Source organism: Polypterus senegalus, chromosome 6 (assembly GCF_016835505.1).
Source record: "Polypterus senegalus isolate Bchr_013 chromosome 6, ASM1683550v1, whole genome shotgun sequence".
Classification (NCBI taxonomy): domain Eukaryota; kingdom Metazoa; phylum Chordata; class Cladistia; order Polypteriformes; family Polypteridae; genus Polypterus; species Polypterus senegalus.
The window spans coordinates 166,395,647-166,422,836 of record NC_053159.1 but is presented as its reverse complement, the minus strand read 5'-3'; the positions used below and the strand labels follow the sequence as shown (position 1 = coordinate 166,422,836).

The 27,190-nt window shown below is 39.1% G+C and overlaps 1 protein-coding gene across 3 annotated transcripts in view; it reads left to right on the top strand.

The window, feature by feature from the left end:
- The window catches only part of ifih1 (interferon induced with helicase C domain 1), a 164,021-nt gene that overhangs the window by 45,058 nt on the left and 91,773 nt on the right, over positions 1–27,190 (top strand). The window contains exons 3-4 of one of the 3 annotated variants that reach the window (XM_039757498.1): positions 1,801–1,950; positions 12,372–12,464. In XM_039757498.1, the coding sequence (XP_039613432.1) occupies positions 1,801–1,950; positions 12,372–12,464 (243 nt within the window). Of the gene's footprint in view, positions 1–1,800; positions 1,951–12,368; positions 12,465–27,190 lie in introns of all 3 variants that reach the window. The other 2 variants (XM_039757497.1, XM_039757499.1) reach the window with 2 other exon arrangements.

The following is a 27,190-nucleotide window of genomic DNA, read 5'->3' as shown; positions in this document are numbered from 1 at the left end:
CATCTCCATAGTGATCTCAAAGCCACACTTGCCAAGAACCTGGAAGATCCAGTGTCACCTGAGAACTCTGCCTAGGGCTACACCATTAATAAACCACCAATCAAGCACAATGTTAGTCTGACAACCCAGTGTGGGTGGACATGGAGAGGGAGAGAGAAGAGGAGAACCAGACAAACAGGAAAGACTAGTCTTAAAACTCAATAATCAGTGTTTCACACCTTGAAGAAGTGAGTACATCCTACTGTGTATCCTGGTGAGGAGAGATATGAAGTGTGCACCAGGCAAGCAAGGGTATGCCTCAAGGATCAGTGCTGGGTCCTCTCCTCTTCTCTCTATACACCTACCTACTAGACCCTATCATTGAGTCTCATGGGTTTTTCTTATCAGTGCTGTGTTGATGATGCACAGCTATACTTGTTGTTCCATCCAGGGATCCACACGTTCTCAAGTAGAATCTTTGCACGTCTCACTGACATTGCAACCTAGATGAAGGAACACTATCTCCAGCTTAACCTGGCAAAGACAGACCTTCATGTTATTCCCTGCTTTGTATATTCAACACCTCATTTTTGTTCATCTCGGCTCATCACTAAAACCCACCAAGTCCATTCTCATGCTTGGGGTGGTGATCGACAACCAACTCTCCTTCGCTGACCTTGTTGCTACTTGGTCTTGCAGATTCACTCTATATAACATTCACAAGATCAGACTGTATTTGATGGAGTATGCAGCACAACTTCTGATCCAGGCCTTGGTCCTGTCTCATCTGGACTAATAAAATTCTCAACTGACAAGAGTACTGGCATGTTTCACAATGCCACCGCAGATGATTCAAAATGCAGTGACATACCTGGCAAAAGTCATTCGTTTTTCACATCACTGCTTGCCTACAGAGTAATCTATGGGTTATCACATGTATATATGAAGACATTTGTGAAGCCAAATGTGTCTTCTTGACCCCTCAGGTCTGTTTGATGACTGGTGGTGATGTCATCTTCGTGACAGCATGGCAGGTGGCCATTGCCAACCATGAGCATAACACCATCAACCGATCCAACAATTGTGCTCGATTCACAGCGACAACCCCTGCTCTGACAAGCATGCTCGATTCTTCATGGAGGAAAAGCATTGATGGTCGCGCTGATTTTATCTAATGCTCTGACGCTCTGGTGATCGCATGGGAAGCTTAGACAATTGCGTTAAATTCACCGGTTGGTTGAAAATACACTCGCATGTGAAAAACTGGATCGTGACACAGCAAAGACTGGGAAACACTGACCTAGAAAGTGTAACTAGCTTGTATTTTGTCCTGATCTCTTCACTTGGGATGATCATTGTTGTAACCTTGTCCTGTATCACTTGTTCCAAAACCTGTCCCCCAAACCTATGTTTACTCAATTATGTTGTCTTCTTTTGTCTGCTAAGCAAATAAATGTAACTGTAAAGATGTCATCAGCTAATAAATGAGTACCCAGCCGGCTTTTCTTATCTTTACATCATCAGGCCTTGGCTTATTTTTCATAATTTAATTAAATAAAAACTTATTATTGCAATGTATTCAAACATTGAAAAGAAATGTGCATGGTCAACATAAGAAGAATAGGATTACAAATCATTTGGTTTCTGTTCAATGTTGAAAAGCAGCAATAATAAAAAAAGTACAATATTAGTGTTTTTTAAGTATCCCTGTTTCATTTCTTCTATCAAACATCTCTTTAACTCATTTCATAAAAGATGGAAACTATTTATGATGTTTAATTTTACTTGAAAAATAAAACTGAACCATTTTTTGAATTTCAGATGAAAAGGAATTCAGTGTTCCTGAACACACCTCTGACAGCCAGGCTTCAGCTGTTGACCCAGATGACAAAGCAGATGACAAGTCCATTGACAGCTCAGACAGTTTGGTGGATTCAGGCGATGTGACTGCAGATGATTCTCTGAATCCAGGTAAAGATGACTAAAGAACTGTTTTAAATGCAGTCTAAGTCACTATTTCATAATGTTTCTGTGGCATGACGTGTGGCCAACAAGACATCTATCAGAAGATGTCACTGATTGTGCTGATTTGTGCTGTGTTGCAAATGACTTTATTTGCCATGAACATTGCTTACTTTTTTTTCTGATCAGAAAACACACATGTGAAAGAAAACTAATGAAGTACAACTAGACACACTTTATGTTTTGAACATAAATATACCGGCTGACACTGAGGCAGCAGCTGTCTTTATGTTAAACTAATATTCTCATTAAGATGCCATTCTCTGAAATGATGAAATGGGTTACTGATCCTCAGCAGTATGATGTTCAGTTCCTGACATGAGTGATAATAGTGACACTGTTTTAGAGCAGGCTGTGCTCCATAAAAATCCCAAATTAATGTTATAACTTTTGACGTTTTCCCATGGAAGCATTTTCTGAGAGACAAGGGATTGTCATATTGTATGACCCTTCATACGGATGAGATACTGGGTCATCTTCACTGAGAACATGGAAAGATTTACAAGAAAGAACTTTCTAGTCCGTCTAGCACACTTGATTTTCTTATTGCTATATTGTCATATTACCTGATTGTACATCGTAAATATGCAGTTTGCTCTATCTGCATGGACCCTCTTGCAGTGTTGAATGCACTTCTTGTTCATTGGCGCATGTTTAATTTCACACACAATATGTTTGTTCATGTTTAATGCCAGCCTAATGTTTTATAGGCAGAGCTGGAGCTCATGAAGATTAATTAAATGGGAGACAGGCTCTGATTCAGAGGTAGAATTTAAATATATCACCTTTTCAGCATCAGGTTCAGCCTCCTTAGTCACACAACTTATGTTAGCTAATCAACTAAGGCAACATGCACACTTATACGTTTTTGTTTAAAAACACAGACATTTAGCCTTCCAACCACACTACCCTGGTGTTCTGAAAATGCTGACTCACCGCTGCAGTGTAAATGGGCAAAAATGAAAACACAGACTGTAATCACGCTCTGAATTGATTGTGTTTATTACATATCTCTTCACTGATTGGATCATGCTCATCATCGATGCCTCATTTCCTGATTGGTCACCGTTCATGGAAGAAAACGATCTTTCAAAACAGAGGACAAAGAGGAATAGTTTCCATGGTGCTTGTCATGTTGCTTACCTGTAGGCATCTAAACTGTGTTTTGTACAGTTTCAATGCTGAATACATTCACAAAAAACAAAAAAAGTACTGATCACCACAGTTTTACAATAAATACTGTGGCCTGCAGTGTTACTATCCCTTCAAGGATTTTTCTTCAGAATTGTGCCTCTTTTGTGATTCTGGTCATATTGCTGTAGATGGAGTTACTTTCATACACAATGTGAAAATACTAGTTTTAAATGAAAGCACAGCAGGTTGAATATGGCCCAACTTAACGGCCACCCCTATTTTCTGCACTTAACTTAAGCATCCTTTTCAATAATGTTGCCTTTACAAAGACAATCCACTTGTGCTGTCACGTCTTCTATACATACACACAGGTAACACTGAGTGTGGACCTAGTACTCAACCAGGACTGAAGTCTGTTTCAGGAAATGAGTTTTCTGCTGAAAGCTGTTTAAGTCATTTTCCCAAAACCTACAAGCGACTAGATACAAATGGGAATTTCCCAAATTTTCTCACAACAAGAACTGGAAACAAAAGCATTGATGACTTTATTCCTAATGCAATCAGCATTACATTTCCAAAGAACATTTGCAGCTTCAGTCATGGGCATTCCTGGAAAGAAAAGCAAATGACAGCACACACTGGGCTGAGTCCGGATTCAGTTAATTTCAAGAATTTGGATACATCAGCCCTGATTTTTATTTTCTGAAAGCAGTTGAAGACAAACATCACATCAAATCAAGACTGGAACTGTGTCAACCACAGGAATGAATGAATCTCAGATTTTGTTTCACCAATTGCCAATATTCGCTCACTATTCCCCAACTGAGACATGGATATAGGATTACAGTCCATTTGAAAGAATGTGCATGGAATAAGTTAAATCTGTTATAACTTGGCCTCGTTTTAAAAAATAAACTTTAGAACCACTTAATGTAAACCCATTTAATTAGACTTACAATACAAGTCCCTCACTTTCAGCAGCTACTCAGTTCGGAGACCCTCGCATGATACTGCTTCAAAAATTCCAAGTAAATCTTTGTGGTTCTGGAACTGTTTTAACTGTATCATTTAGAACACAGATGTGCAGAGTTCAAGTTAACTCTTGGCATGCAAAAGCAATCTCTTTAGTATGTTTGGCTCATAGCCTGCTTCCTTCAAGTATATTTCTTGGAAGGAGTTGACAGAAGTGTTATAAGTTAGGCCCACGGTCCTAACTATAGGATTTGGAGGTGGGTGTCCGGATGGCACTGTCACACTCTGTCCCTTGAACACTTATAAATACAGAGAAATAATGAAATATGTAATTTGCTTATTTTCCTTTTTGTACCCAGGCCATTCAAATTGTGGTCTACTGGCTGTAAAGTTGAACTTGAGAAGCTTAGTGCTGTGAGATGAAATTCTAGCACTGACGTCCTTTGTGACCAATGGCCTGACCCAATAGGAATTTTTAATTTAATGTTTTGCACATGTAATTCCTCTAAATGAATGCTTCACCCAAAAATGATATTTTTTACATATTACTTAACCCTTGTAGTTTATAGTGAAAAAAATAATCTGTTTTCATGCAGAAAGCAGATAACAAAGTTTCTGATATAATAGGGGTCTATGGTGACTATAACTGGACAGCACCAAGCAGTATCAAAAAGTTATGTTCTTACAATGTCCCTAATACACACATTTTTACTAAAACATTGTTAAAAAAACACTTCTTTAAAACATTCTTGTGAACTAAAACAACAAGCTTGAGTATTTGAATTGAAGATTTGCCTCATTCATTGGTCAGTAGTCCAGCCCAATAATAATTTACTCATTGGCTAAAACTGTGCTTCACAAGATGTCAACAATGATAGACGTGTAACACAAAAGATTAAAAGTAAAAATAAAACACGTGACAACATTACAAGGAAGGGAATTTGCCTCATGATGGTGCATATCTGTGATCCTTCAACAAGCAAGAGGTCAGTTTGCCCATACAGTTTCACAGGCTGCTGCTAAATTATCCCAAAGTACTCCTGTTGTTGCTCATCGCTATGAATATATAAATATAAGGACTGCAGGAGAGTCTACAATTCAAATGCCTATTTATGTCTGAGCGTTACGGAAGAAATCAAAACTGTGCAAGAAATCAACATATTAATTAAAGAAAGAAACTTATCCTCTACTAGGATAAGTTTAATAAAACCTCTTTGAGTCAGGAATCAGGCAGGAAGAAACCTGATCATTGCGCCTTTAATTGGCTCTTCAGCAAATTCTAAACGGGGAACATTCATTACAGTAGTCTGTTACAGAATGGTCAAAAAAAGAAGGGCAGAGGTCCATTTTATAAACAACTGAATTTATGCAACGGTGCTGATTAATGAATACATTTATTGATTGGTTCCTGGCGTACACCCAAATAACGCATGCAAATAAGAGTCTATTCTACTACACTCTTGTTTTTCTCGTATCTCGTAGGTTCGGCTATTACCCTTGAAATCTCTGTGTATATCACAACTGTTTAATCTTGTTGTTTACAGGACATCTGTTGATCTTTTAATCATTTCCTTGTACATTCACCTTCCACATCTTAACCATTTCAGTAATTCTCTTCATGACATTTCTAAAACAAATGCTTATATTCTGTATTTCCACGTGCACTGCAAACTAAAATGCTTAGCTATTGTCACCTCCAAATTATTCTGTCATAGCCTGTTCCATTTTGTTCCATGAGAACATTTTCTGGTGGTTTATTAAACAATATTGTAGTAAAAATACACTAGTTTGGGGCATTGTGAGCATGGGTGACTTAACGTGTGGATTATGCGGCACCTGGAACAATTTTTTTCATATAGTTTTTAATATAGTTTGCTGTTATGCAGCATTAGTCACCATGGACCCCAATTCAATCTGAAATTTTTTGTCTCCATACTGCTTGAAAACATGATAATAAAAGTTTTTCTTCAACCATCACTGCAAAATACATTGGGTAAGTAACATAAACAGTGAAAAAAATAAAATATCATTATTCCTTTGAGGATATTGTTTCTAATGAAAGAGACTATTTAAAGTAAATTATCTTTTCACAGTATCATATCAATGATAGAGCTTAGTGACTTAAGGACAGACAATGTGAACACAGGAGAAAGCATGGTATACTTCCATTTTGTCATCACTGTTAGTTGCGTATCAAAAGGTTGGAATACAGCATATGGCAACAGATTCCCTTGTGATTATTCTCTACTGTTAAAATATGTTATTATTGGATTCTTATATAGCACTGTTGTTTGTTAGACACTAATTACACATGCATAGTGGAAAAATATGGCATATTAAATGAATGCCAAAACAGAAACGGAAAGAACACCATGTAAAATATACAAAGAAATATACAGCAGGTCATGAACACTTCTGACTAATCCATCTTGTTCATAACCTCATAATATCACCTGCTCAATAGTGCATTTTAGATAATTGTGGCATTCATGTTTATTTCTTTTAATATATGATTCCTAACAATTAGACAATTAATGTACATTTTATATAGAAACTTTCTGAGAATACTTCAGTAAAAGGTGCTTTATTTATTTGGACTAAAAGATAAAACACAACATCATTAAATACATTATAAATAAAAAAAAACCTTGCAGTTGCTATTAATTAATACTATATGAAAAGAGATTGGTACAATAGGTAAAAAGAGACAATTATGTAATAAAACTAATGAAACTCTTGGACCCATCGTTTTAAAATAAAATGGAAATACACAGCAACTTAAAGACAAGGAGCTGTTGATACTTCTTCTCGATTGTCACCTTATATTTCTGCCTCATTTAGCATTCACTAAGACATGAATTCAGAAATAATTAATTTCTGTCTTGACACCATGTTGATAGCATAGGTTCCCAGTGGCTCACTAATGGATTGAGCGGGTCAAGAAAATGGATAGACCTTTTTAATTTGACTGTTTGTAAAACAAAAGAAAACCTGCGGACAGAGAGGTTGTGTAACTTGGTCATGGTCACAGAATGAGCGAGAGGCAGAAATTAAACTTAGAACCTTGTGGCTTAAGCTAGTGATCCTCAAATCAGGTTTTTTAAGGCCAATACCGATCACCAAATTATGTTACTGGATTGGCCGATTCCGATTCTGATTCCACCCCCTAAAAAAAAACTTTTTGCACTAAGCTCCTGCATAACCAGATGCACAGGAGCGTTATGCCCTGTATTAAAGTGTATTTTTATAATTAGACTAGAGATCACAGGTGTTAACTGTTCATGGTTTATTAATAAAATGAAATTCTGTAGGCTTATTGTTCATTGACCAGAAAAATACTAAAATAAATAAAATTTCCATAAAACACATACTAATAAAATATATACAAAATATTTATCCGTAATTCATACTACAGAAAAGAAAGTAAAAAGCTGTCATATTGTTTATTGTACCCATCTTAAACAAGGCTTATTAAAAAAAATAGTATTTAGCGTTTCTGTAACAACAAAAACATTATATACAGTATATATATATATCCATCCATCCATCCATTTTCTAACCCGCTGAATCCGAATACAGGGTCACGGGGGTCTGCCGGAGCCAATCCCAGCCAACACAGGGCACAAGGCAGGAACCAATCCTGGGCAGGGTGCCAACCACGCAGATATATATATATATATATATATATATATATATATATATATATATATATATATATATATATATATATATATATACACTAGCCATTCCCCACGGCTCCGCCCATATAGTAGTGAAACAGGACAAGCTTTAAAAGTCAATAAAAAAATGTTATCGCTAGCTAAATGGAGGCAAGTTACGCCAAAAGCATAGAGGTAGACCAACTCCCCACTCCTGACATCACATTTCCCCCTCTCCTCGGCCCACAGCCTTTGTCTCTGATTAGTGCAAATATATCACTCCCGCAAGCGAACTGTGATACTTAGCGTGATGAGAGAAGTCACAAAATCAACCAGAATGTTCAAGCAAATTTTAGAAAAAAACCCAACCTAAATCTGTTAAGTAGTTCCCTCGTTCACTAGCTAAGCGGATGTAAGATACGCCCCAAGGCTGGCATGTGAGTAAGGAGGGCGCCACCCTCCTCCCCGTGGCCAACTGTGCCACTCTCAGATTCGCACAAATAAATCGGTACTGCAAGCGAATTGTGATACTTAACACGATGAGAGAAGTCACAAAATCAACCGGAATTTTCAAGCAAATTATAGAAAAAACCCGATCTAAATCTGTCAAGTAGTTCTCTTGTGAAAAGCGGACAGACAGACAGACATTGGATTTTATAAATCTAGATGTATATATATATATAGTGTATAATATACAAAATCACACAATCCAATAATTGGTAAAGGCAATTAAACACCGCTTAAATATAAATATACCTGCACTTATACAGTAGGTTTTAATTATTTTCAATCATTAACTGCACTACAGCTTTTTTTACTGTTAAAGTATATATTTACTGTGTTTATACAGGTGTGTTTTTTTCTTCAGTGTATCAGCTAGACATTTATAATTCTTGAGGTGTACTTATAAATATGAATTACCATTTTAATTATGCAGTACTTGTTTCTTACAAAAACTTATACCGTATGACACACAGCAACGACTAATAAACACATTACAAATCTTTAAAAAAGTCACAAATGTATCAAATGTTCTTAAGTTGTTTATCACAGAGACACAAGACTGACATGCTTAACAATTTTATAAATTAAAAGACATTTTGCTGTTAAGCTAACAAGACTTTTGTTAACTAAGCAGCAATTTCAAATTTGTCTTTATCTTTTCTTTTTACAATTGAAAAGCGGAGGCACTGTCCAAACTCAAAAGGTGTTCATTTTTATTTAAAGGGCAAAATAAAAAGGTTTGAATTCATTAACGTAGCTTTTCTTGCCATTTGTTTAACTGCACAGGACGACTTCTTCGATTCCTGTCTCTTGGTTTATTACTCCATCTTCTTTAATGTAAAGGCTAATATTCCAATTGTCTCTCACTCACTACAGGACGTTTGCTTAGTTACCATAATACCTCACGTAAAGGAGTATTGCAACTAAATTACTGTATAGCTTAGAAAGGCAGGGGCTGAAAAGATAGGTTTTTATGTGAATATTGGCTGATTTAGATCGGCCAATTGTTATCGATTAGAGCATTTCTAGTTTAAACGTCAGTGCCATAGCCACTACACCAGTTCCTCCTGTACCACAGTTCAAAAACACCTACAATCTCAGTTTGCCACAGGTAACCACTAATTTATAGGCATTATTTTATTGTTTATTTAGCAAATATCTTTACCCAAGTCAAATGCCAAAGCAATGTAGTTTTTCAGATTTGTTTTTTACAACCAGGTGAAATGACTAGTATGGGACCACAAAGTGAGTTAAGGCATGGACTGAATAATCAGCTTGTAGTTGAATGAGAAATGAATTGGAATCAACCATCAACTGATGTACAGAACAAACATTTAAATTGCATTTAGTGTCTTTGGAAATGTGTTGCCTCAGGAGTCAGTACCATGCAGTTTTTTTTTGTTTAAACCTCTCATGTTAATTTCTCTGATCACACACCACCTGCACTTCAGGTACTTGTAAACACATTGCCTTTCCCACTCACTGTCAGTGAGCTGGCGTGTTTGGAAAGATGCCTGCACATAATGTCCTTTGAAATGTAATATGTTTCTACTTGCCAGCTGGCTACTAGCTCATTCTGCATTCAGTATGCTCCTTTTAGCCTCAGAGTGTTGACAGAGGAACCCCTGTACCTGAGCAGCCATACGTACATTTTCTTGGAAGAAAAGTTCTTTGAATTAGAAGTTTCCTGCCTGTGGACAGTATTAATAAGTAAGTTTGTAAAACCAAATTTTAATACTCATGCCTGGTTTTAAAGTCTTTGCCCTGTCACCTGTCTAATATCAGTGATAACCAGACACAGAAATTAGTGATAATAATAATAATGATGATATTTAGTTACATTTACGTATATAATGATTTTTCTCACCTTCTCAAAGCTTTACATAGTCAATGGGGAGCCATTTCACTTCAAACACCAGCAGTGTGTAGCATCCACATGGATGATGCAAAAGCAGCCATTCTTTTGTCAGTACACTCAACACCCATTAGTGATTAGGCTTTGAAGGGGTGAGAGATAGTTAGCTAATAAGTGGGACAGAGGATAGTTAGGAGCCAGAATCGCCATGCTGTGGTGGGCAATTTAGCCAGGACATTGGGGTACTCAAACTCTTTCGGAAGATGCCCAGTAATTTTTTATCACCGCAGAGTTTCAGGACCTCATCTAAATAAAATACACACAGGTGACGTGTTAAGTGTACCCTGATGGACTCTCCAAGACCTCTTCCAACAGTAGTATTGAATACTAACTAGACAAAGTCAAGTTTCATTTATGCTGCTCCTTTATGCAAAAATAGTATTGTGAAGTCTGCTTTTCAAATTAGACCATTAGAACTGTCCCGACGAGACCAGGCCATTGAGCTCAACAATGCCTGCCAGACCTATCCACTTAGTTCTTCTAAAGTAACACCAAGTCCAGTTTTGAAGGCCCCTAAAGTCTTACTGTCTACCACACTACTCGTAACTTATTCCACATGTCTGTGGTTCTCTGGGTGAAGAAAAACTTCCTAATGTTTGTGTGAAATTTACCCTTAACGTGTTTTCAACTGTGTCCATATGTTCTTGATGAACTCATTTAAAAGTAACTGTCTTGATCTACTGGGCTAATTCCCTTTATTCAGAGACCAGATGAGGCCTAACTAGTACATTATAAAGCATAACCTTCTAGGATGTGTACTCTACACATCAGGGTGCTATATAACCTGTTAGCCTCCTTAATGGCAGTTCGTAGTGTCAAGTCCACTACGACTACTAAATCCTTCTCATCAGGTTTACTTTTAAACTTCAGACCTCCCAATGTGTGTTCAGACCTAACATTTTCACTTACCTCCTATGTGTAATACTTTACATTTACTTATATTAAATTTCATCTGCCCAAGTCTGTATGCTGTCAAGGTTCTGCTGTAATTATGGAACAGAAATCTAAATTATTAATATTTATTAAAAATAGCAGAAGCCCTAGCACTGACCACTGTGGACACCACTCTTAACATCAGCCAGCTCTGATAGGGTGCCTTGCAGTACAACACAAACAAAGCTACAGTATGGTTTTCATCTTAATTATTATTATTGTATTGCTGAAGCACAAGAAGTTTAAGTGACTGTCTCAGAGTCACATATTGAATCAATGGTGAGGAATGAATCAGCAGCCCTCATGTTTCAGGTCCAGTGGCCTCTAAGCCATGCTGCCTTTTTAATGATCAATACATTACCTCTGGATTTCATGAATTTATTTTCATTTCCCATATTTTTTTTTCTTTTGTGATTGCTGTTTTTAGCCACATGGACCTTTTGTACTCCAGAAAAACAAAATTTGAACTACCTTCTCTTCTTTAACACTCCTTTTCACAATCTTGATTTTGTCCTCACTGAATGAGTGATTCCTAAACTTAAATTTTTTGGAGTTTATGTCTCTAATCTATCATTTTCATCAACTCTAAAAGCAGGCTTCAATTAATTGTTGATTTTTTACAGTCACCCTTTTTTAAGTTGATAATTATATTGGGACGATTTTGCAACAAGTGGACCGGGAATCAAGTCCTCAGTACTCTCTAGTCAAATTTGCATGTCCTCCCTGAGTCTGCATGGACTTCTTCCTACAATTGTAAAATATGCAGATTAGATGGATTGGTGATGCTTAATTGGCCCTTGATATGTGTGTGTTTATTCTGTGATTGGCTGGCACCCCATTATTCCTGTCTTACAGTTGATGCTTGCACAGATAGGCTCCATATTCCTCATGACCTTACTCTGGATAAGTGGGTTTGGAAAATGAGTTGATTAAGAATTATATTTTTACATGTTGTGAAAAAACAATGCCTTAATGACTTTCTTTAAAAAAGCCTTGACTGTTATACTTACAATCTGTAAATGGCTCCTTCTGCAGGAAAGGCAGTTTCCTTAGACAGCTAATGTGGTCTAAGACGATGTCTATGAAACACAAGGTGACCAGTTCTATGCCTGGCTCTACCTCAACTTTGTGACCCTGACCAATCCATTTATCCTTATCTTGCTTAAAGGCTTCAGTGAAATATAAAATAATAATTGTCATTAGCTTTGCTTTGTAAGAGTACAGTAACACTTGTCTATGTCTGCTCTCAGCAGAATCTGACTTGTACCTGGCGAAATCTCAAGATGGCAAATGTATTGCAGAAAATGGAAGCCTGGACGTTTCATCTGATGAGAAGTCCAAATCAGGTGTGCTCTATAATTTGAGATTTTTGTTTTTTTCTTTATTTGTAAGATGTGTACTTTTCACTGAAAACCTGTCACATTATCATTAATAATATAAAATTCATATAGTTTCCTTGTAGCCGTCTTATCCTGCCAAAATGAGCCAAAATCATTGAATGATTTACAACAGGAAAACATGTTATTACATGTAAAAGAAATATGTATATAACAAAATGTCAACATTATTACAGTAGAAAATATGTGTCTAGCATTCACGGCTACACTGATGCATATTTAGTACACATTCTTCATGTGATATGCTTTGAAAAAATCCCCAGCACACAACCTCATGTTGTAATTGGGTCATTAGAAGAGTGTTTCTTTCGACACTTCTGTTTTTTTTTCTGTTGCATGCACGCAAGAGGGTAGGATTTCAGTGACTGACCTGGATGATTGACATGTCCATTGTGTTGTAGGCTACCATAGCATAAGGCTTAGTGACTTCCACATTTCTCCTGCCATGAACAGTGGCAGCTGCCGCTTTGTGAACAATGCTTAGGGGCTAAGGTCTTTCTTGTCCTTGCACATGATTGCAGTTATTTTGCCTTTTTGTCACACAGAAACTGTTGCACCATGGTGAAGCTTCATGTGTCCAAATTCGTCTGACATATCATGATAGTTCATTAATATGTTGCCGTATCATGAATCAGTTTCACTTTCCGTGTCAGCATCCGATGGCCAATTCACATCTTCAGCGCTATTGCTCAGTTCGAGCAATGGTTCAGTTTCAGTTCATTCTGAAGGTTCCTTTATGGCTTTTCGTTTGGCATTTTGTTTTTCGTTGCATGGTCCGCCTCGCTGAGGAATATTAATGAGTTACCATACAGCTACCATAAAAAGCATAGAAATATTCTTTTTTTTGCAGCATGATGTTATTTTATCCACTAGATGGCAGCAGAACACTATCCCAAAAGTTATTTGGGCTCAACACTATAAAGCTTATTATTACATGTCACCCCAGGCCTGACTCGAGTTTTACCATAATTGCATAGAATTCATGCTCGGTGGTAACAATAAGGAGGCTAAAGGTAAAACAAATGCATTTTATTTCCTTTGCCAGGTAGTAAAATCACAACTATTTTTGTCACTTTTGGATATTTGGTCACTAAATAAAAGTTGAAAAATTATAGGATTTAAAGCTTAATGTTTTATTATCTCATATTATTTTATATAAATAATTAGGTGGGCTTTGTGTAGGGCATGATGCAGTATTACTTTATACATGTAGCATTATACCTGACACAGACAGTGGTAAATCAAATACTGAGACAGTATTGCTGTTCTGCAAAAGCTAAGCATGTTCAGGCCAGGCCAGTACTTGGATGGGAGACCATCTATGAAAAGCCTTGGTTGCTGCTGGAGGAGGTGTTGGCGAGGCCAGCAGGGGGCGCTTTCCCTGTGGTCTGAATTTGGATCCCAATCCGCAAGTGCAGTGACAGAAACACTGTGCTGTAAACATGGCGCCGTCCTATGGATGAGACCTAAAACGGAGCTCCTGGCTCTCTGTGGTCATAAAAGATCTCTGGGCGTTCTTTGTAAAGAGTAGGGTGTATCCCGATGTTGATGTCCAGGATAAATTGTCCATCACAGCCTAGTCATTCTATCCTCTAATCATCCCCTGTCTCTAACTGGTTGTCTCTCTTACCACTTCACCTCAATAGTTCATGCTGGTGCAAATAAAATGACTGCCATGACATCATTCAGGGGGAAACTACACATTACTGGTGGTTGAAGTGGCTCCACACTCACTATGAAATGTTCTATATAAATGTAAAGAATTATTCTTGTGTATCTCTAACACCTCTGTTTATCTATGCTCATTACACACACGTCTACAACCACACAATAAATTGGGTCTACTGACATGCTGACTGCTTTGTATGCTGTATGAACTGGCCAGAACAGCAGAGTAGGATGCAAAATGGACCTGAAGGATTCACCCACAGTGCCCACCTACATCCTGTCTGGAGGAGCTGGAGTAGTGCAGTAACTGGAGGAAACCACAGAGACAGTAGTCAGCTGTACAAAGTCAAAAACAAATGCTCCAGATAGTGCGTTACAGCTGGAAGGAAGTGTTTAAATTACTTAGATATTTATATGGCATTTAATAGATGTGAAAAGTTCATGCTGTAATTCTAGTAGGTTACAGCTTGTGTATTTTATTTTTATTATTTTAAGACTCAGAAATTACTAATAAAATGTGCAGTATAATTATCATAAGGCACCATAGTGACAGGGGTGGCACAATGGCGCAGTGGTAGCGCCACTGCCTTGCAGTAAGGAGACCTGGGTTCGCTTCCCGGGTCCTCCCTCCGTGGAGTTTGCATGTTCTCCCAGTGTCTGCATGGGTTTCCTCCGGGTGCTTCACTTTTGCATTGCTGGTAGGACAGAGTTGTATACATTCTATGCTGTGTCTACATGTTTTTGTTTTTCATCAGGTATTCTGGTTTTCCTCACGTCACCAAATATGGTTTGTGTTAGCCTATCTGACAGTTATGAATTTTCCCCATAAGTATGTGTGCGAGTGGGCCCTATGATGGATGTTAGCCCTGTCCAGAACTGATTCCTTCCTTGATAGGTTCTGGCTCCTCCATGACTCCTAACTGGATTAAGTGGGCTTGTTATTTTTATAATAAAAGGTACTGTTTAACCCTAATGCTACCTACAGCTTTAATTTCTTGTCCTCTGTTAGCAAAGATACAAAACTCGGTACACCAAGCCTCTCCTCTAGGCTCCATGTACACTCGACAATGATATAGAATGTTAAATTTGTTTCTTGAACATTAAACACTAATGTCAAAAAGACCATTGTGTCATACGTTATGTGCCTCATAACAAGATGAATAGGTCAAATGTGCAGGCCTGTGGCCATTACCTGACTGAATACAATAAGAACCTATGAATTTCCCTAAAATATTTTTCTGACTAGCCCATGTCTGCATTTGGAGGCTCATCTGCATCTAGGAATGTACAATAACTAAAGCTACCCCCTTGACAGACAACTTAGCACAATTGAATAATTGATGACTGTAAGCTTTTTTCCACGTCTTTGTCCTTTCAAAGTGGAGCATATTATGAAATGTTCAATTGAACCAAACATCCTTCCTACTTCCACTTTTATTATTTAGCCTCTTTAACTTGTGTGTCTTCACCTAGCTCACCTCATGACTTTGCACTACAACCATGAGCCTTTTCTTTTTATTTAACCTATTGTGTATTAACCTGTAGTGAACTGGAATTACTTGAAAGTTTCCTGAATCGAGCCCACTACAACAAAATTAGTCACAACTTTGTCAATCCTCAAACAGGGAACAGACATGGATAGATTTATTGGTACCCTTCACTAAAAAAGAAGAACCCAGAACAATTGTCTCTAAAATAACATGTAACTGACAGAAGAAATTGGCTCCCATCATTGTTTATTCTGTATTTAACAAAACTCAGACTTTGCTTCAGAATTTTGATTCAACAGACAATATAAATAACACAAATGAAAATGAAATGGACAAAAATGATGGGACCCTTAATCTAATATTTTGTTGTACAACCCTTAGAGGTAATCACTACAAACAAGCAATTCCTGTAGCTCTCAATGAGACTTCTAAACCTGTCCCTTAGTAGTCTGGCCCATTCTTCTTGAGTAATCTGCTCCAGTGCTGTCAGGTTTAAAGGGGGCCTTCTCCAGGCTGCATGTTTCAGTTCTTTCCATAGATAATAATAACAATAATAATAAGTTGCATTTATAGAACACCTTTCACAAACCCAAGGTCACTTTACATAGAGATGGAAAAAAATGATCACACAGAAGACAAAACTTTGTCGAAAAGGAAAGTTTTGAGTTGAGATTTAAAGGTGGAGAAAGAGGAGCGGTCTCGGAGAGACTGAGGAAGAGAGTTCCAGAGTTGAGGGGCCATAACACTGAAGGACCTGCCTGCAAGGGTGGAGGGTCTGGTGCGTGGGACAGTTAGGAGATTACTGCCTGAGGACCTGAGAGAGCGACAAGGAGTGTAAGGAGTTAGGAGCTGAGTGAAGTAGAGAGGGGCAAGATTATGTAGGGCTTTGAAGGTGAGAAGCAGAATCTTGAATTTGATCCTTGATGGAACTGGTAACCAGTGAAGCTGGAAGAAAACAGGGGAGATGTGAGCAGAATGTTTTGTGTGGTTGAGGACTCTGGCTGCAGAGTTCTGAATGTACTGTAGCCTCTATATAGATTTTGCAGGGAGGCCAATGAAAAGGGAATTACAGTAATCAATACGAGACATTATGAAACAATGAACCAGATTCTGAGCATCATTAAAGGACAAAAATGGACGGAGTTGAGCAATGTTACGGATATGATAGAATTAAATTTTGGACAGAGACCTAATGTGTAGCTCAAAATTAAGTGATGAATTAAACAAAACACCAAGGTTTCTACAATCAGGAGCAGGTTTGACAAGTGTACCATCAATAGAAACAGAGAAGTTAGATGCCTTAGAACAGGGGTGCCCAATGCATCAATTGTGATCGACCGGGTAGATTGCAAAGGTAGTGCAGGTAGATCACGTTGCATTCCAAAAAAATTTTTTTAAACGTTAGTCTATCATATATCCTCCCTATGGCATTTGCCACTTGATTGACATACAAGGCGGTCAGTCTGAGATCTCTTTTCTTCTAACACACTGGTCATACCACATGCACGATCAAACACGCGAGCTACTGCAAAACTCAGCTATCTAAGTGATCTAGTTAGCCTTCCAATTTATATTGACTAAAGAAGGGATTAAAAAAAATTCCTTTGGGGAGGGTATGGCCTGGATGTGGAATTGGAAGAGGATTTTTTATTCTCATAATGTCACAATCGAAGTGTGTTTGTCTGATCTGTCAATCTATCATTGCTATTCCAAAGAAGGAAAATGTGGAAAGACACTTTCGAACTGGTCATAAAAACTACGAAACTGACGTCCTTCCAAAAAGAGATATGAGAAAGAGAAAGGAGAGGGAACTGAAATCGCAGTTAATTGGACAGCCGTCATTTTTCACTCGGCTGAATGGGTGGGTGAATTCAAAAGCTCCTTGACTGTATTATTCGGCTCTACTTATTTACGCGAGTCAGCCTTTTCCCACATGAAGATTATTAAATCCAAATACTGTAGTGACCATAAATGTATTGAATTGTTATTGTGCCATAAAGGTTATTTAGTTATGCAAGGTATGATAACATATATTTTATGTATAAAGTATACTCAGTGTATATATATATATATATATACTTTTTAATGTAGGTAGATCATTTCAACCTGCTCATTTTAAAAGTAGCTCGCAAGCCGAAAAACTGTGGGCACCCCTGCCTTAGAAAGTAGGGAGTTTGGGCCTACCAGTAACATTCAACAGAATTCAGATCAGGGCTCATAGAAGGCCACTTCAGAATACTCCAATGTTTTATTCTTAGTAATCCTTTGGGTACTTTTAGCCATGTGTTTTACATCAGTGTCCTGTTGGAGGATCCAAGACCTGTGACTCAGAAAGAGCTTTCTAACACTGGGCAATATATTTTGCTCCACAATGTCTTGATTGTCTTGAGATTTCATTGTTCCCTGTACAGACTCAAGGCACCCCATGCCAGATGCAGCAAAGTAGCTCCAAAATATAACTGAGCCTCCTTCATGTTTCACAGTGGGTTTGTTGTTCTTTTCTATGAAAGCTTTGTCTCCTTATCTGTGGACATAATGCTGATGTGACTTACCACAAAGCTCTAGTTTTGTCTCATCTATCCAAAGGACATTCTCCAGGAAGCATTGTGGGCTGTCAATATGCATGTTAGCAAATTCCGGTCTGGCTTTGTTATGTTTTTCTTTCAACAGTGGAGTTATTCTTCTTCCATTGAGCCCACTGTCACTCAAAAAGTGACAGATGATGGGCACTGATGGACCTTGACCTTGGAGTTCAGCTTGTATCTCTTTGGAAGTTGTCCTTGGCTTTTTGTCTACTATTCTCACTTTCCTTCTGGCCAATTCTGGTGTCAATTTTCCTCTTGCAGCTGTGTCTAGGGAGGTTGGTTACAGGCCCATGGACCTTAAACTTCTTAATAATACTTGCAGATGTTGGCACAGGAACACCAGGCTGCTTGAAGATGGTCTTATAGTCTTTGCCTTTAACATGTTTGTCTGTCATTTTCTTTCTGATCTCCTCAGACAACTCTCTCCTTTGCTTTCTCTGGTCCATGTTCAGTGTGGGACGATGATACCAAACAGCAGAGTGACACGTCTTCTCAATTTAAAGAGGCTGAACAACTGATTTCATGATTGGAGATATGTGTGATACTAATTAAAGAAAACAGCAAGTTTACAAACCATTGAAATCCAATTATTTAGGATCTTTTGTAGACAAATGTGTAGAGGCCATTTTAGAATATCTTTGTAGGATAAGCAATACTTGATCTCTTTTCACAATTGATTTGCTTTACTCAATGACATATCAAAGACATGAAGGTATACAGGGGACAACTGATTTTCATTTAATCACTTTTTAGGAGGCATTCAGCACTTTTTAATGAGCTGTGAGGGTACCAACACATATATACACTCTTAAACGTCTTTAAAATCTCAGTTAGGGCATAAATTGGTTTGGTTGCTAGAATAAAAAATAATCAAACTCCACAATGTGTGTACTGTTTGAAAGAGCCAATAACATCTCATGGGTGATGCAGAGTCTAGATTGGGTGGTGACCCTTTGACAAAGAAAGGCTATCAGAGTTAATGGGAATGATTGGGAGAGAAAACTTTAAAAAGTCACAGCGAAACCTAAGATCATTCTTATTGTTTATCACAATGAAATTATAATTCAAGAAATTGTAGTAAGGAATATATAGATGATTACCTAAATATTGTTTTTCAGGATATCCGCAAACTTGGATGATGATACAGTAATCCCTCCTCGATCGCTAGATAGATCAAAATCTGCAAAGTAGAAACCATATGTTTGTATGGTTATTTTTATATATTTTAAGTCCTTATAAACTCTCCCACATTGTTAACATTATTAGAGCCCTCTAGACATGAAATAACACCCTTTAGTCAAAAGTTTAAACTGTGCTCCATGACAAGACAGAGATGACAGTTCTTTCTCACAATTAAAAGAATGCAAACATATCTTCTCTTCAAAGGAATGCGTGTCAGGAGCAGAGAATGTCAGAGAGAGAGAGAGAGAGAGAGAGAAAAGCAAACAATCAAAAAATCAACACGTGCTTTTGGGGTTTTAAGTATGCCGAAGCACCGCGATAAAGCAGCATTTTTTTAGAGGAGCGTTTGTATCCTCTAGGCAAACAGCCTCTATGCAAACAGCCCCTCTGCTCACACCACCTCCGTCAGGCGCAGAGAACGTCAGAGAGAGTGAGAGAGACCGAGAAAAGCAAACAATCAAGCACCGCGTGGGATGCATATCGTATATCATTGAGGAGTTTTAGTTAATACGTAATACATGCTCTGATTGGGTAGCTTCTAAGCCATCCGCCGTGGATATAAATTGAGCCTTATAAACATTCATTTACTTTATAACAAAAGGAAAAAATGCAAAGTAAAACAAGCATTCCATACCATACAATTTTCTAAACCTGTAGGGTTGTGTTGGGCTATCCCAACAAGCAAGAGGGTGCAAGGTACGCACAGTCTACTGGACAGAATGCCAGTCCATCACAGGGTGAACACACACACACATCACATGGGCCAGTTTAGCATTGCCAGCCCGCCTGACCTGCATGTCTTTGGACCACAGGAGGAAACCAACACAGACACTAGGAGAACATGCAAACTCCACACAAGGAAGACGTAGGACATGAACCCTGGACTGCTTACTGTGAGGCAACAGTGCTACCATTGTGCCACCCCCAACAAGTAAACCCTCAAAACGTTTTTATTGTTTGTAAGTGTATTTTGCGAGTCTTGCTGTTACAAGTCAACACTTGTTTCCAACAGACATTTGAGCAATGTAGTACCAATGAAGAAAAAGCTGCTTGGATTGGAAGTAGTGAAGCTCAAACATAGCGAACATCACAGGATTGTGTCATTATCAAGGGAGAGCATGGTAGCCAAAGAAAACTGAAAGCTTTCATAAAGCTTTTGTACGCTGTTTTTATTTATAATACTGCCAAATAATGTGATGCATTTATTACAGAATTTGTATTTCTTATAACAAAACAGTCATTAATTACTGGTAGTCACATCGGATATCTCCAAAGACTTGAAATTGATATAATCTGGGATGTCACCAATACATCCTGCGATAAGTCTGCATAATAATTTCACATACTACTGGCATCTGTCAATTTTGCTAATTAAAAAAGTGTGATTTGTGTTAGCAGGAGAAAAAGTGCAAGCAAAACTGTTAAAATAACGAATCCATTCTTATTTTATATAGCACTTTCATAGTGCGTGGAGTTAAAAGGCACTTTACATATCAAGAAACAGCATTGTTGGGTAAGGCGTAGAATTTGTATGTGCTTCACAGATATGCAGTTATCAAGCAATGTATGCATATTTTATATAGTGCCTTTGATAGCACAAGCTGTTTTAAAAATGTTGTAATAAAAAGTCCACAATGCATTGTAATTGTTTTATTGGCATGCTGCTTCAGTGTTGTAGACTTCTGGAAGTAGTTAGCCTCTGAGATGGCTTATTTTATGCTGTGCCATTCGTAAGCTTTCCTGACACGTGGCAGTTTAATACCTCCAAAACCTACTACTTCAATTTCTGGAAATTTTAAGGCATCTTCTTACTTTTCGTTATTGCTCATTCAGTGAATTCCAGAATCGACCCTAACCTACATTTATAATAGGCAGCAGTGAGGTACCATGGTTGAAATGGTTACCTCATAACTTCAGGGTTTATTTCTAGCTTGGCAACTGTTGGTTGTGGTCTTTCAGTATCCTGCCCATGTCTCTATGAGGTTTTTGCACACTGATAATGCATTTGCTAGGTCAAATGAGGATTTTAAACTCTCACAATATGACTAAGGATATGTGAGTGCATGAGTGTGCCTTGGGATGCAATGGCACCCCATGGAATATTGAATTATACTTTTAATGATGCCAGAATAGGCACCAAAATACATATATACTTTTTCATTCCCAGGATTTATTGCACTGTCGTTTGAATCATAACTGGCTATGCTAAAGCATGTCTGTCTCCACACACTACATCCCTTTGCAGCCAAAACCAATAGACGTGTCCAAATTGTGCATTTTAATGTCCCATTTATTCAGTGTGATATCTTAATGAAAAAGGTCTCATGTTGGAAACACTTGAGATATTGTCCAGGGTCCTATAATTGTTTTCTAACACTTTCCTGGTGTGGTGTGCCATCCGTGTTGTCACATTGACCGTTGTCATTCCTTTGTTGGTCATTAATTTCAACAGAATATGCAATCAGTTTTTCTTTACCATTCTAAGTTCAGTGAGTCAGTCACTTTCTAACCTTGTCAGTCCTGAACAGGGTTGCATGGGGTGCTGGAAACTATATCAACAAGCATAGGGCACAGGGCAGGAAGAAGCCCTGGACAAGACACCAGTCTATCACGGGGCAAACACACACACAAACCCCTACCACACACTAGTGCCAATTTAGGATCACCAATTCACCTAACCTGCATGTCTTTGGACTGTGGGAAGAAACCAGAGCACCCGGAGGGAACCCACACAGACACGGGAAAAACATGCAAACTCCACACAGGGAGGACCTGGGATGTGAACCCTGGTCTCCTTACTGCGAGGCAGCCACGGTGTCGCCCCCATTCTAAGGTAAAGGTTTTTAAAATGCAACATGCGATTTTAATGAAAAGCCTGCTGCATGAAAGCAGACACAATGTCAAATTAAGTATTTTTATTTCTTTTTGAGTACATGACATGTACATTTTAGGCCGCAATGGATGATATCAAGCCTAATGGTAGCTTCCTATTCATACAGGATGTTAGCAGATAACTTATTGTTTCAGCAGGAGAAATCTGAGAAAACATGGCAAGACATCTAAAATGATGAGTAATGATTAAAAATATAATGTTTATTTACTCTTTAATCACTACACCCACTGGTAATCGAGATACTGTAAAGACATGAAAGAATTTTGAAATGTTTCAATTTTGCACTTTCTTTAACGGCAAGCAAAATCTTCCAGTGCAAACCAGATAATCTCATTCCATATGCCACTGAACTTTTGACACGATGCAAAGCACTGACACATTAAAAAGCTTAAGATGCATTTTAATGTGGAAGTTGAGAAATGCTGACCTCCAAGTGCAACGGCTGCGAAAATGAACAGTGTAAAAACACAGGCAAACAGATTAAAAAAAAGGTGTAAAATTTGTGAAAAAAAATTAAACTTTGCAAACTTAATTTGGACAAATAACAAGGATTCAGATATTTCATAACCTAGCACGAATGCCATATTCTTATGGAATAAATTATAGTTTTACATGTAACGCAAATGGCTCTATCATAATTAATATTTGGCCAAATCTTTAGTGTCAAAGTACTACCCTGTAGAATACCTCATGATTTGCTCCTACCTTTTTCTTTAAACTACTTCTGCATATTCCCTCTGAGTTGTTCAGTTTGGTATGCTGCCACAAGGTGGTGCTAGAATTATAGCGACTGCTGGTCTGCTGAAGGACTTTTACTCAAGAGCTTTAGGTCTTCCCAAAGCATGAACGGTGCTATATATCTATTAAAAAAGATCCTGAAATATGATTGATTGTGATAGCACTTCAGTTCAGGAATAAACTTCAAACCAAACACAGGCATAGTGACATCATCCATCCATTATCCAACCCACTAAATCCTAACTACAGGGTCACGGGGGTCTGCTGGAGCCAATCCCAGCCAACACAGGGCGCGAGGCAGGAAACAAACCCCAGGCAGGGCGCCAGCCCACCACAGGGCGCACACACACAAACACACACCAAGCACACACACTAGGGGGACAATTTAGAATTGCTAATGCACCTAACCTGCATGTCTTTGGACTGTGGGAGGAAACCGGAGTACCCCGAGGAAACCCACGCAGACACGGGGAGAACATGAAAACTCCACGCAGGGAGGACCGCGAAGCGAGCCCAGGTCTCCTAACTGCGAGGCAGCAGTGCTACCACTGTACCACCGTGCCACCATAGTGACATCATCAAAATTGCAAAATGTTTTTATTTATTATCTGTATTTATCTTTATGTGTATTTTATTTATTATCTTTAGTAGGATGGAGTGATGGCTCTGAGGCTAGGGATCTTTGCGGACAAATCAAAATCAAATCCAGTAAATGTCAGAAGTGATTCACCCCGTTGAGCCCTTGAGCAAGCCCCTTAACCTGCAATTGCTTCATCCTGGGTATGACGTTAACCTGCATCCAGCCCTGCAAGCAGGTCCTCCAACTTGCAAAAGAAAACTCAGGGGTTGGTGGCAGGATTGGCACTCCAGCCACTATAAAAAATCTAACACTGTTCCATTACATCTGAACAAGTGTGGTGCTGAGGTATCACCCATTGCACGGCTGCACTCGGGTCCTAATCTGGGATCCTGAGGTGGTCTGTCATGTGGTGGGTGCGCCAACGGTTTGTATCAGCGAATGCTCCTAACCCTGTAATAACTGTGTGACGTCCATATGACACTTGACTCTGGGGGTTATACAGAAAGAATGCACAGGCCTCTGTGAAACGTGAATAGATAGTTATATAAGACATTTGTTTTTCATTGTCTGTCTGAGCCTCTCTAATAGTGTTCAGTAATACTCAACAGTTATTTACTGTACTGTATATCTTATACATTTTAAACCATTTCCTGATTCATACTTTGGATAGGTCCAGTATTGAGTAACCTTCTAAACTTACATCAAGAAATGCATGGTCCAGTTTAAGGTCTCACCAAAAGATAAAACCTTGAACTTGAATTCCACTAATGGAACTTCAGCTTTTATAATTATGGGTTACAGCAGTTTGAAGCTAAAGGCCAGGGTGTAAATAGGAACAGCTTAAGAGCTCTACATAATGAAAAATTTCAACTCATCAGATGTAGATGATCAATGTTTTTCCTTTGGCTGATAAGTGTCGTTATTATTATTATCATCATTACACCTCATGCAGGCCTACTTAAACTTAGCACCCACAAATGCACCTTAGAAAACAGACTACTCCACCATGAAAGGCCTGTGCCACTCCTTAAAAAAAAAATATATATGTGTATTGTAGATGTCACAAGGGCTGGACAGACATCCCAGCCAGGAAAGGGTGGACAGACAGCCCATTAAAAAGAGAAAATGTGGATGGAGGTTTTCTATTCCCCCAACATGCTAGATGGCAGCAGCCCCGGAGTTCGGTGCACCGTAAGGAATCAGCAGGGCATGCCAGGATATGTAGTCCGGCAGAGCAACCCTGCTGGGGTCTCTGGGTACCACAAGAGGACGTGGTAGGGAGACAACCTCCCTATTATGGACTTCCGTACGACCCCATTGGGCAATTGGCCTGTAATAAAAGGGGCCACACTCCCTTATTCAGGCAAGTCAGAGCTGGGTGATAGAGAGGCAACACTTGACTGGAGGAGAGCAGTGCAGTGGTGAGAGAGTTATTGAGAGGAGAAGGAAAACTTGTGGGTTATGCATTTTGTACCATAATGAAGGTATTTGGGCTTGCTGACGCCTGGGTGTTCATCATTATAATTTATCAACAAAATACAAACCTGTATTAAAGTCAGTCAGTCAGTCTTGTCTTACATACCCATTGTTTGGTAGACTTTTGTGGTGAGAATGTAAACAGAAGCAGGACTTGTTGCTCTATGAGGCCACCTGGATCTTCCCTTCTGCACATCACACACGGTACCACGGGTTTCAAACTTATCACAAACACGTTCCACTTTCAGGCGGGTTGGTGGCTCTGTTGCAAACTCTTGTCTCCATTGTCGTTGTACTTCAACAACATTCTCAAATTTAAATCACAACTTTAAAATGGTCTTGCACTCCTCAAACGATAACCGTACCTCTGCCATTTTGTGTGAGGGTCCTGTCTACTACCTGGTGTTGCGAGTAACAGCATCTTCTGAGACAACATCATACTGCACATCGTTTCCATAATTTGATTCAACTTTGGAAAAATCCAGAGATAACAACTGTTAAAGTGTGTATTCACTTTTTTAGCGAACTCTGTATATAGTGCTACAAAAAAGTATTTGACCTCTGAATAATTTCTGGTACTGTTTATCATTCACCGTGAGTGATCTTCAGGCTATTGGAGAACGTTATGCTGTGCACAGGGAAAGGTGTTGGCAGGGAAGAGTGACTCCCATATAAAACGTTTTCACAGTTTGACAGTATATCTATGAATATGGTTTGGTGTAATTAATGTATTAGCTTGCTCAGACTGATAGACTTCAGCATTTTGTTCTGGAGGTTTTAGGATTTTCACTGTGTTTGTCCTGACATGTACTGCTCAAAAATTAAATAACACTTTTTAATGAGAGTATAGCATCAAGGCAATGAAACTTCTGTACTATTGATCTGGTCAGTTAAGTAGCAGAGGGGCTTGTTAATCAGTTTCAGCTGCACTAGAGGGGCAACAATGAGATGACCCCCAAAACAGGAATGGTTTAACAGGGGGAGGCCACTGACATTTTTCCCTCCTCATCTTTTCTGGCTGTTTTTTCACTAGTTTTGCATTTGGCTACAGTCAGTGTCACTACTGGTAGCATGAGGCCATACCTGACCCTGCAGAGGTGGCACAGGTAGTCCAACTTCTCCAGGATGGCACATCAATACGTGCCATCGCCAGAAGGTTTGCCGTGTCTCCCAGCAACAGTCTCCTGGGCATCGAGGAGATTCCAGGAGACAGGCAGTTACTCTAGGAGAGCTGTACAGGGCTATAGAAGGTCCATAACCCATCAGCAGGACTGGTATCTGCTTCTTTGGGTAAGGAGGAACAGGATGAGCACTGCCAGAGCCCTACAAAATGACCTCCAGCAGGCCACTGGTGTGAATGTCTCTGACCAAACAATCAGAAACAGACTCCATGAGTGTGGCCTGAGGGCCAGACGTCCTCTAGTGGGCCCTGTGCTCACTGTCTGGCACCGTGGAGCTCGCTTGGCATTTGCCATAAAATACCAGAATTGGCAGATCCACAACTAGCGCCCCTGTGCTTTTCACAGATGAGAACAGGTTCATCCTGAGCACATGTGACAAACGTGAAAGGGTCTGGAGGAGCCGTGGAGAACGTTATGCTGCCTGTAACATCGTTCAGCATGACCAGTTTGGTGGTGGGTCAGTGATGGTCTGGGGAGGCATATCCATGGAGGGACACACAGACTTCTACAGGCTAGACAACGGCACCTTGACTGCCATTAGGTATCGAGATGAAATCCTTGGACCCATTGTTAGCCACTATACTGGTGCAGTGCCCGGCTTCATGTAGCGAGAGTATGCAGGCCGATCCTGGAGGATGAAGGAATTGATACCATTGACTGGCCCCCACACTCACCTCACCTAAATTCAATAGGAAACCTCTGGGACATTATGTTTCAGTCCATCTGACGCTGCCAGGTTGCACCTCAGACTGTCCAGGAGCTCAGTGATGTCCTGGTCCAGGTCTGGGAGGAAATTCCACAGGACACCATCTGTCGTCTCATTAGGATCATGCCTCTCCGACATTGTCAGACATGCATACAAGCACGTGGGTGCCATACAAA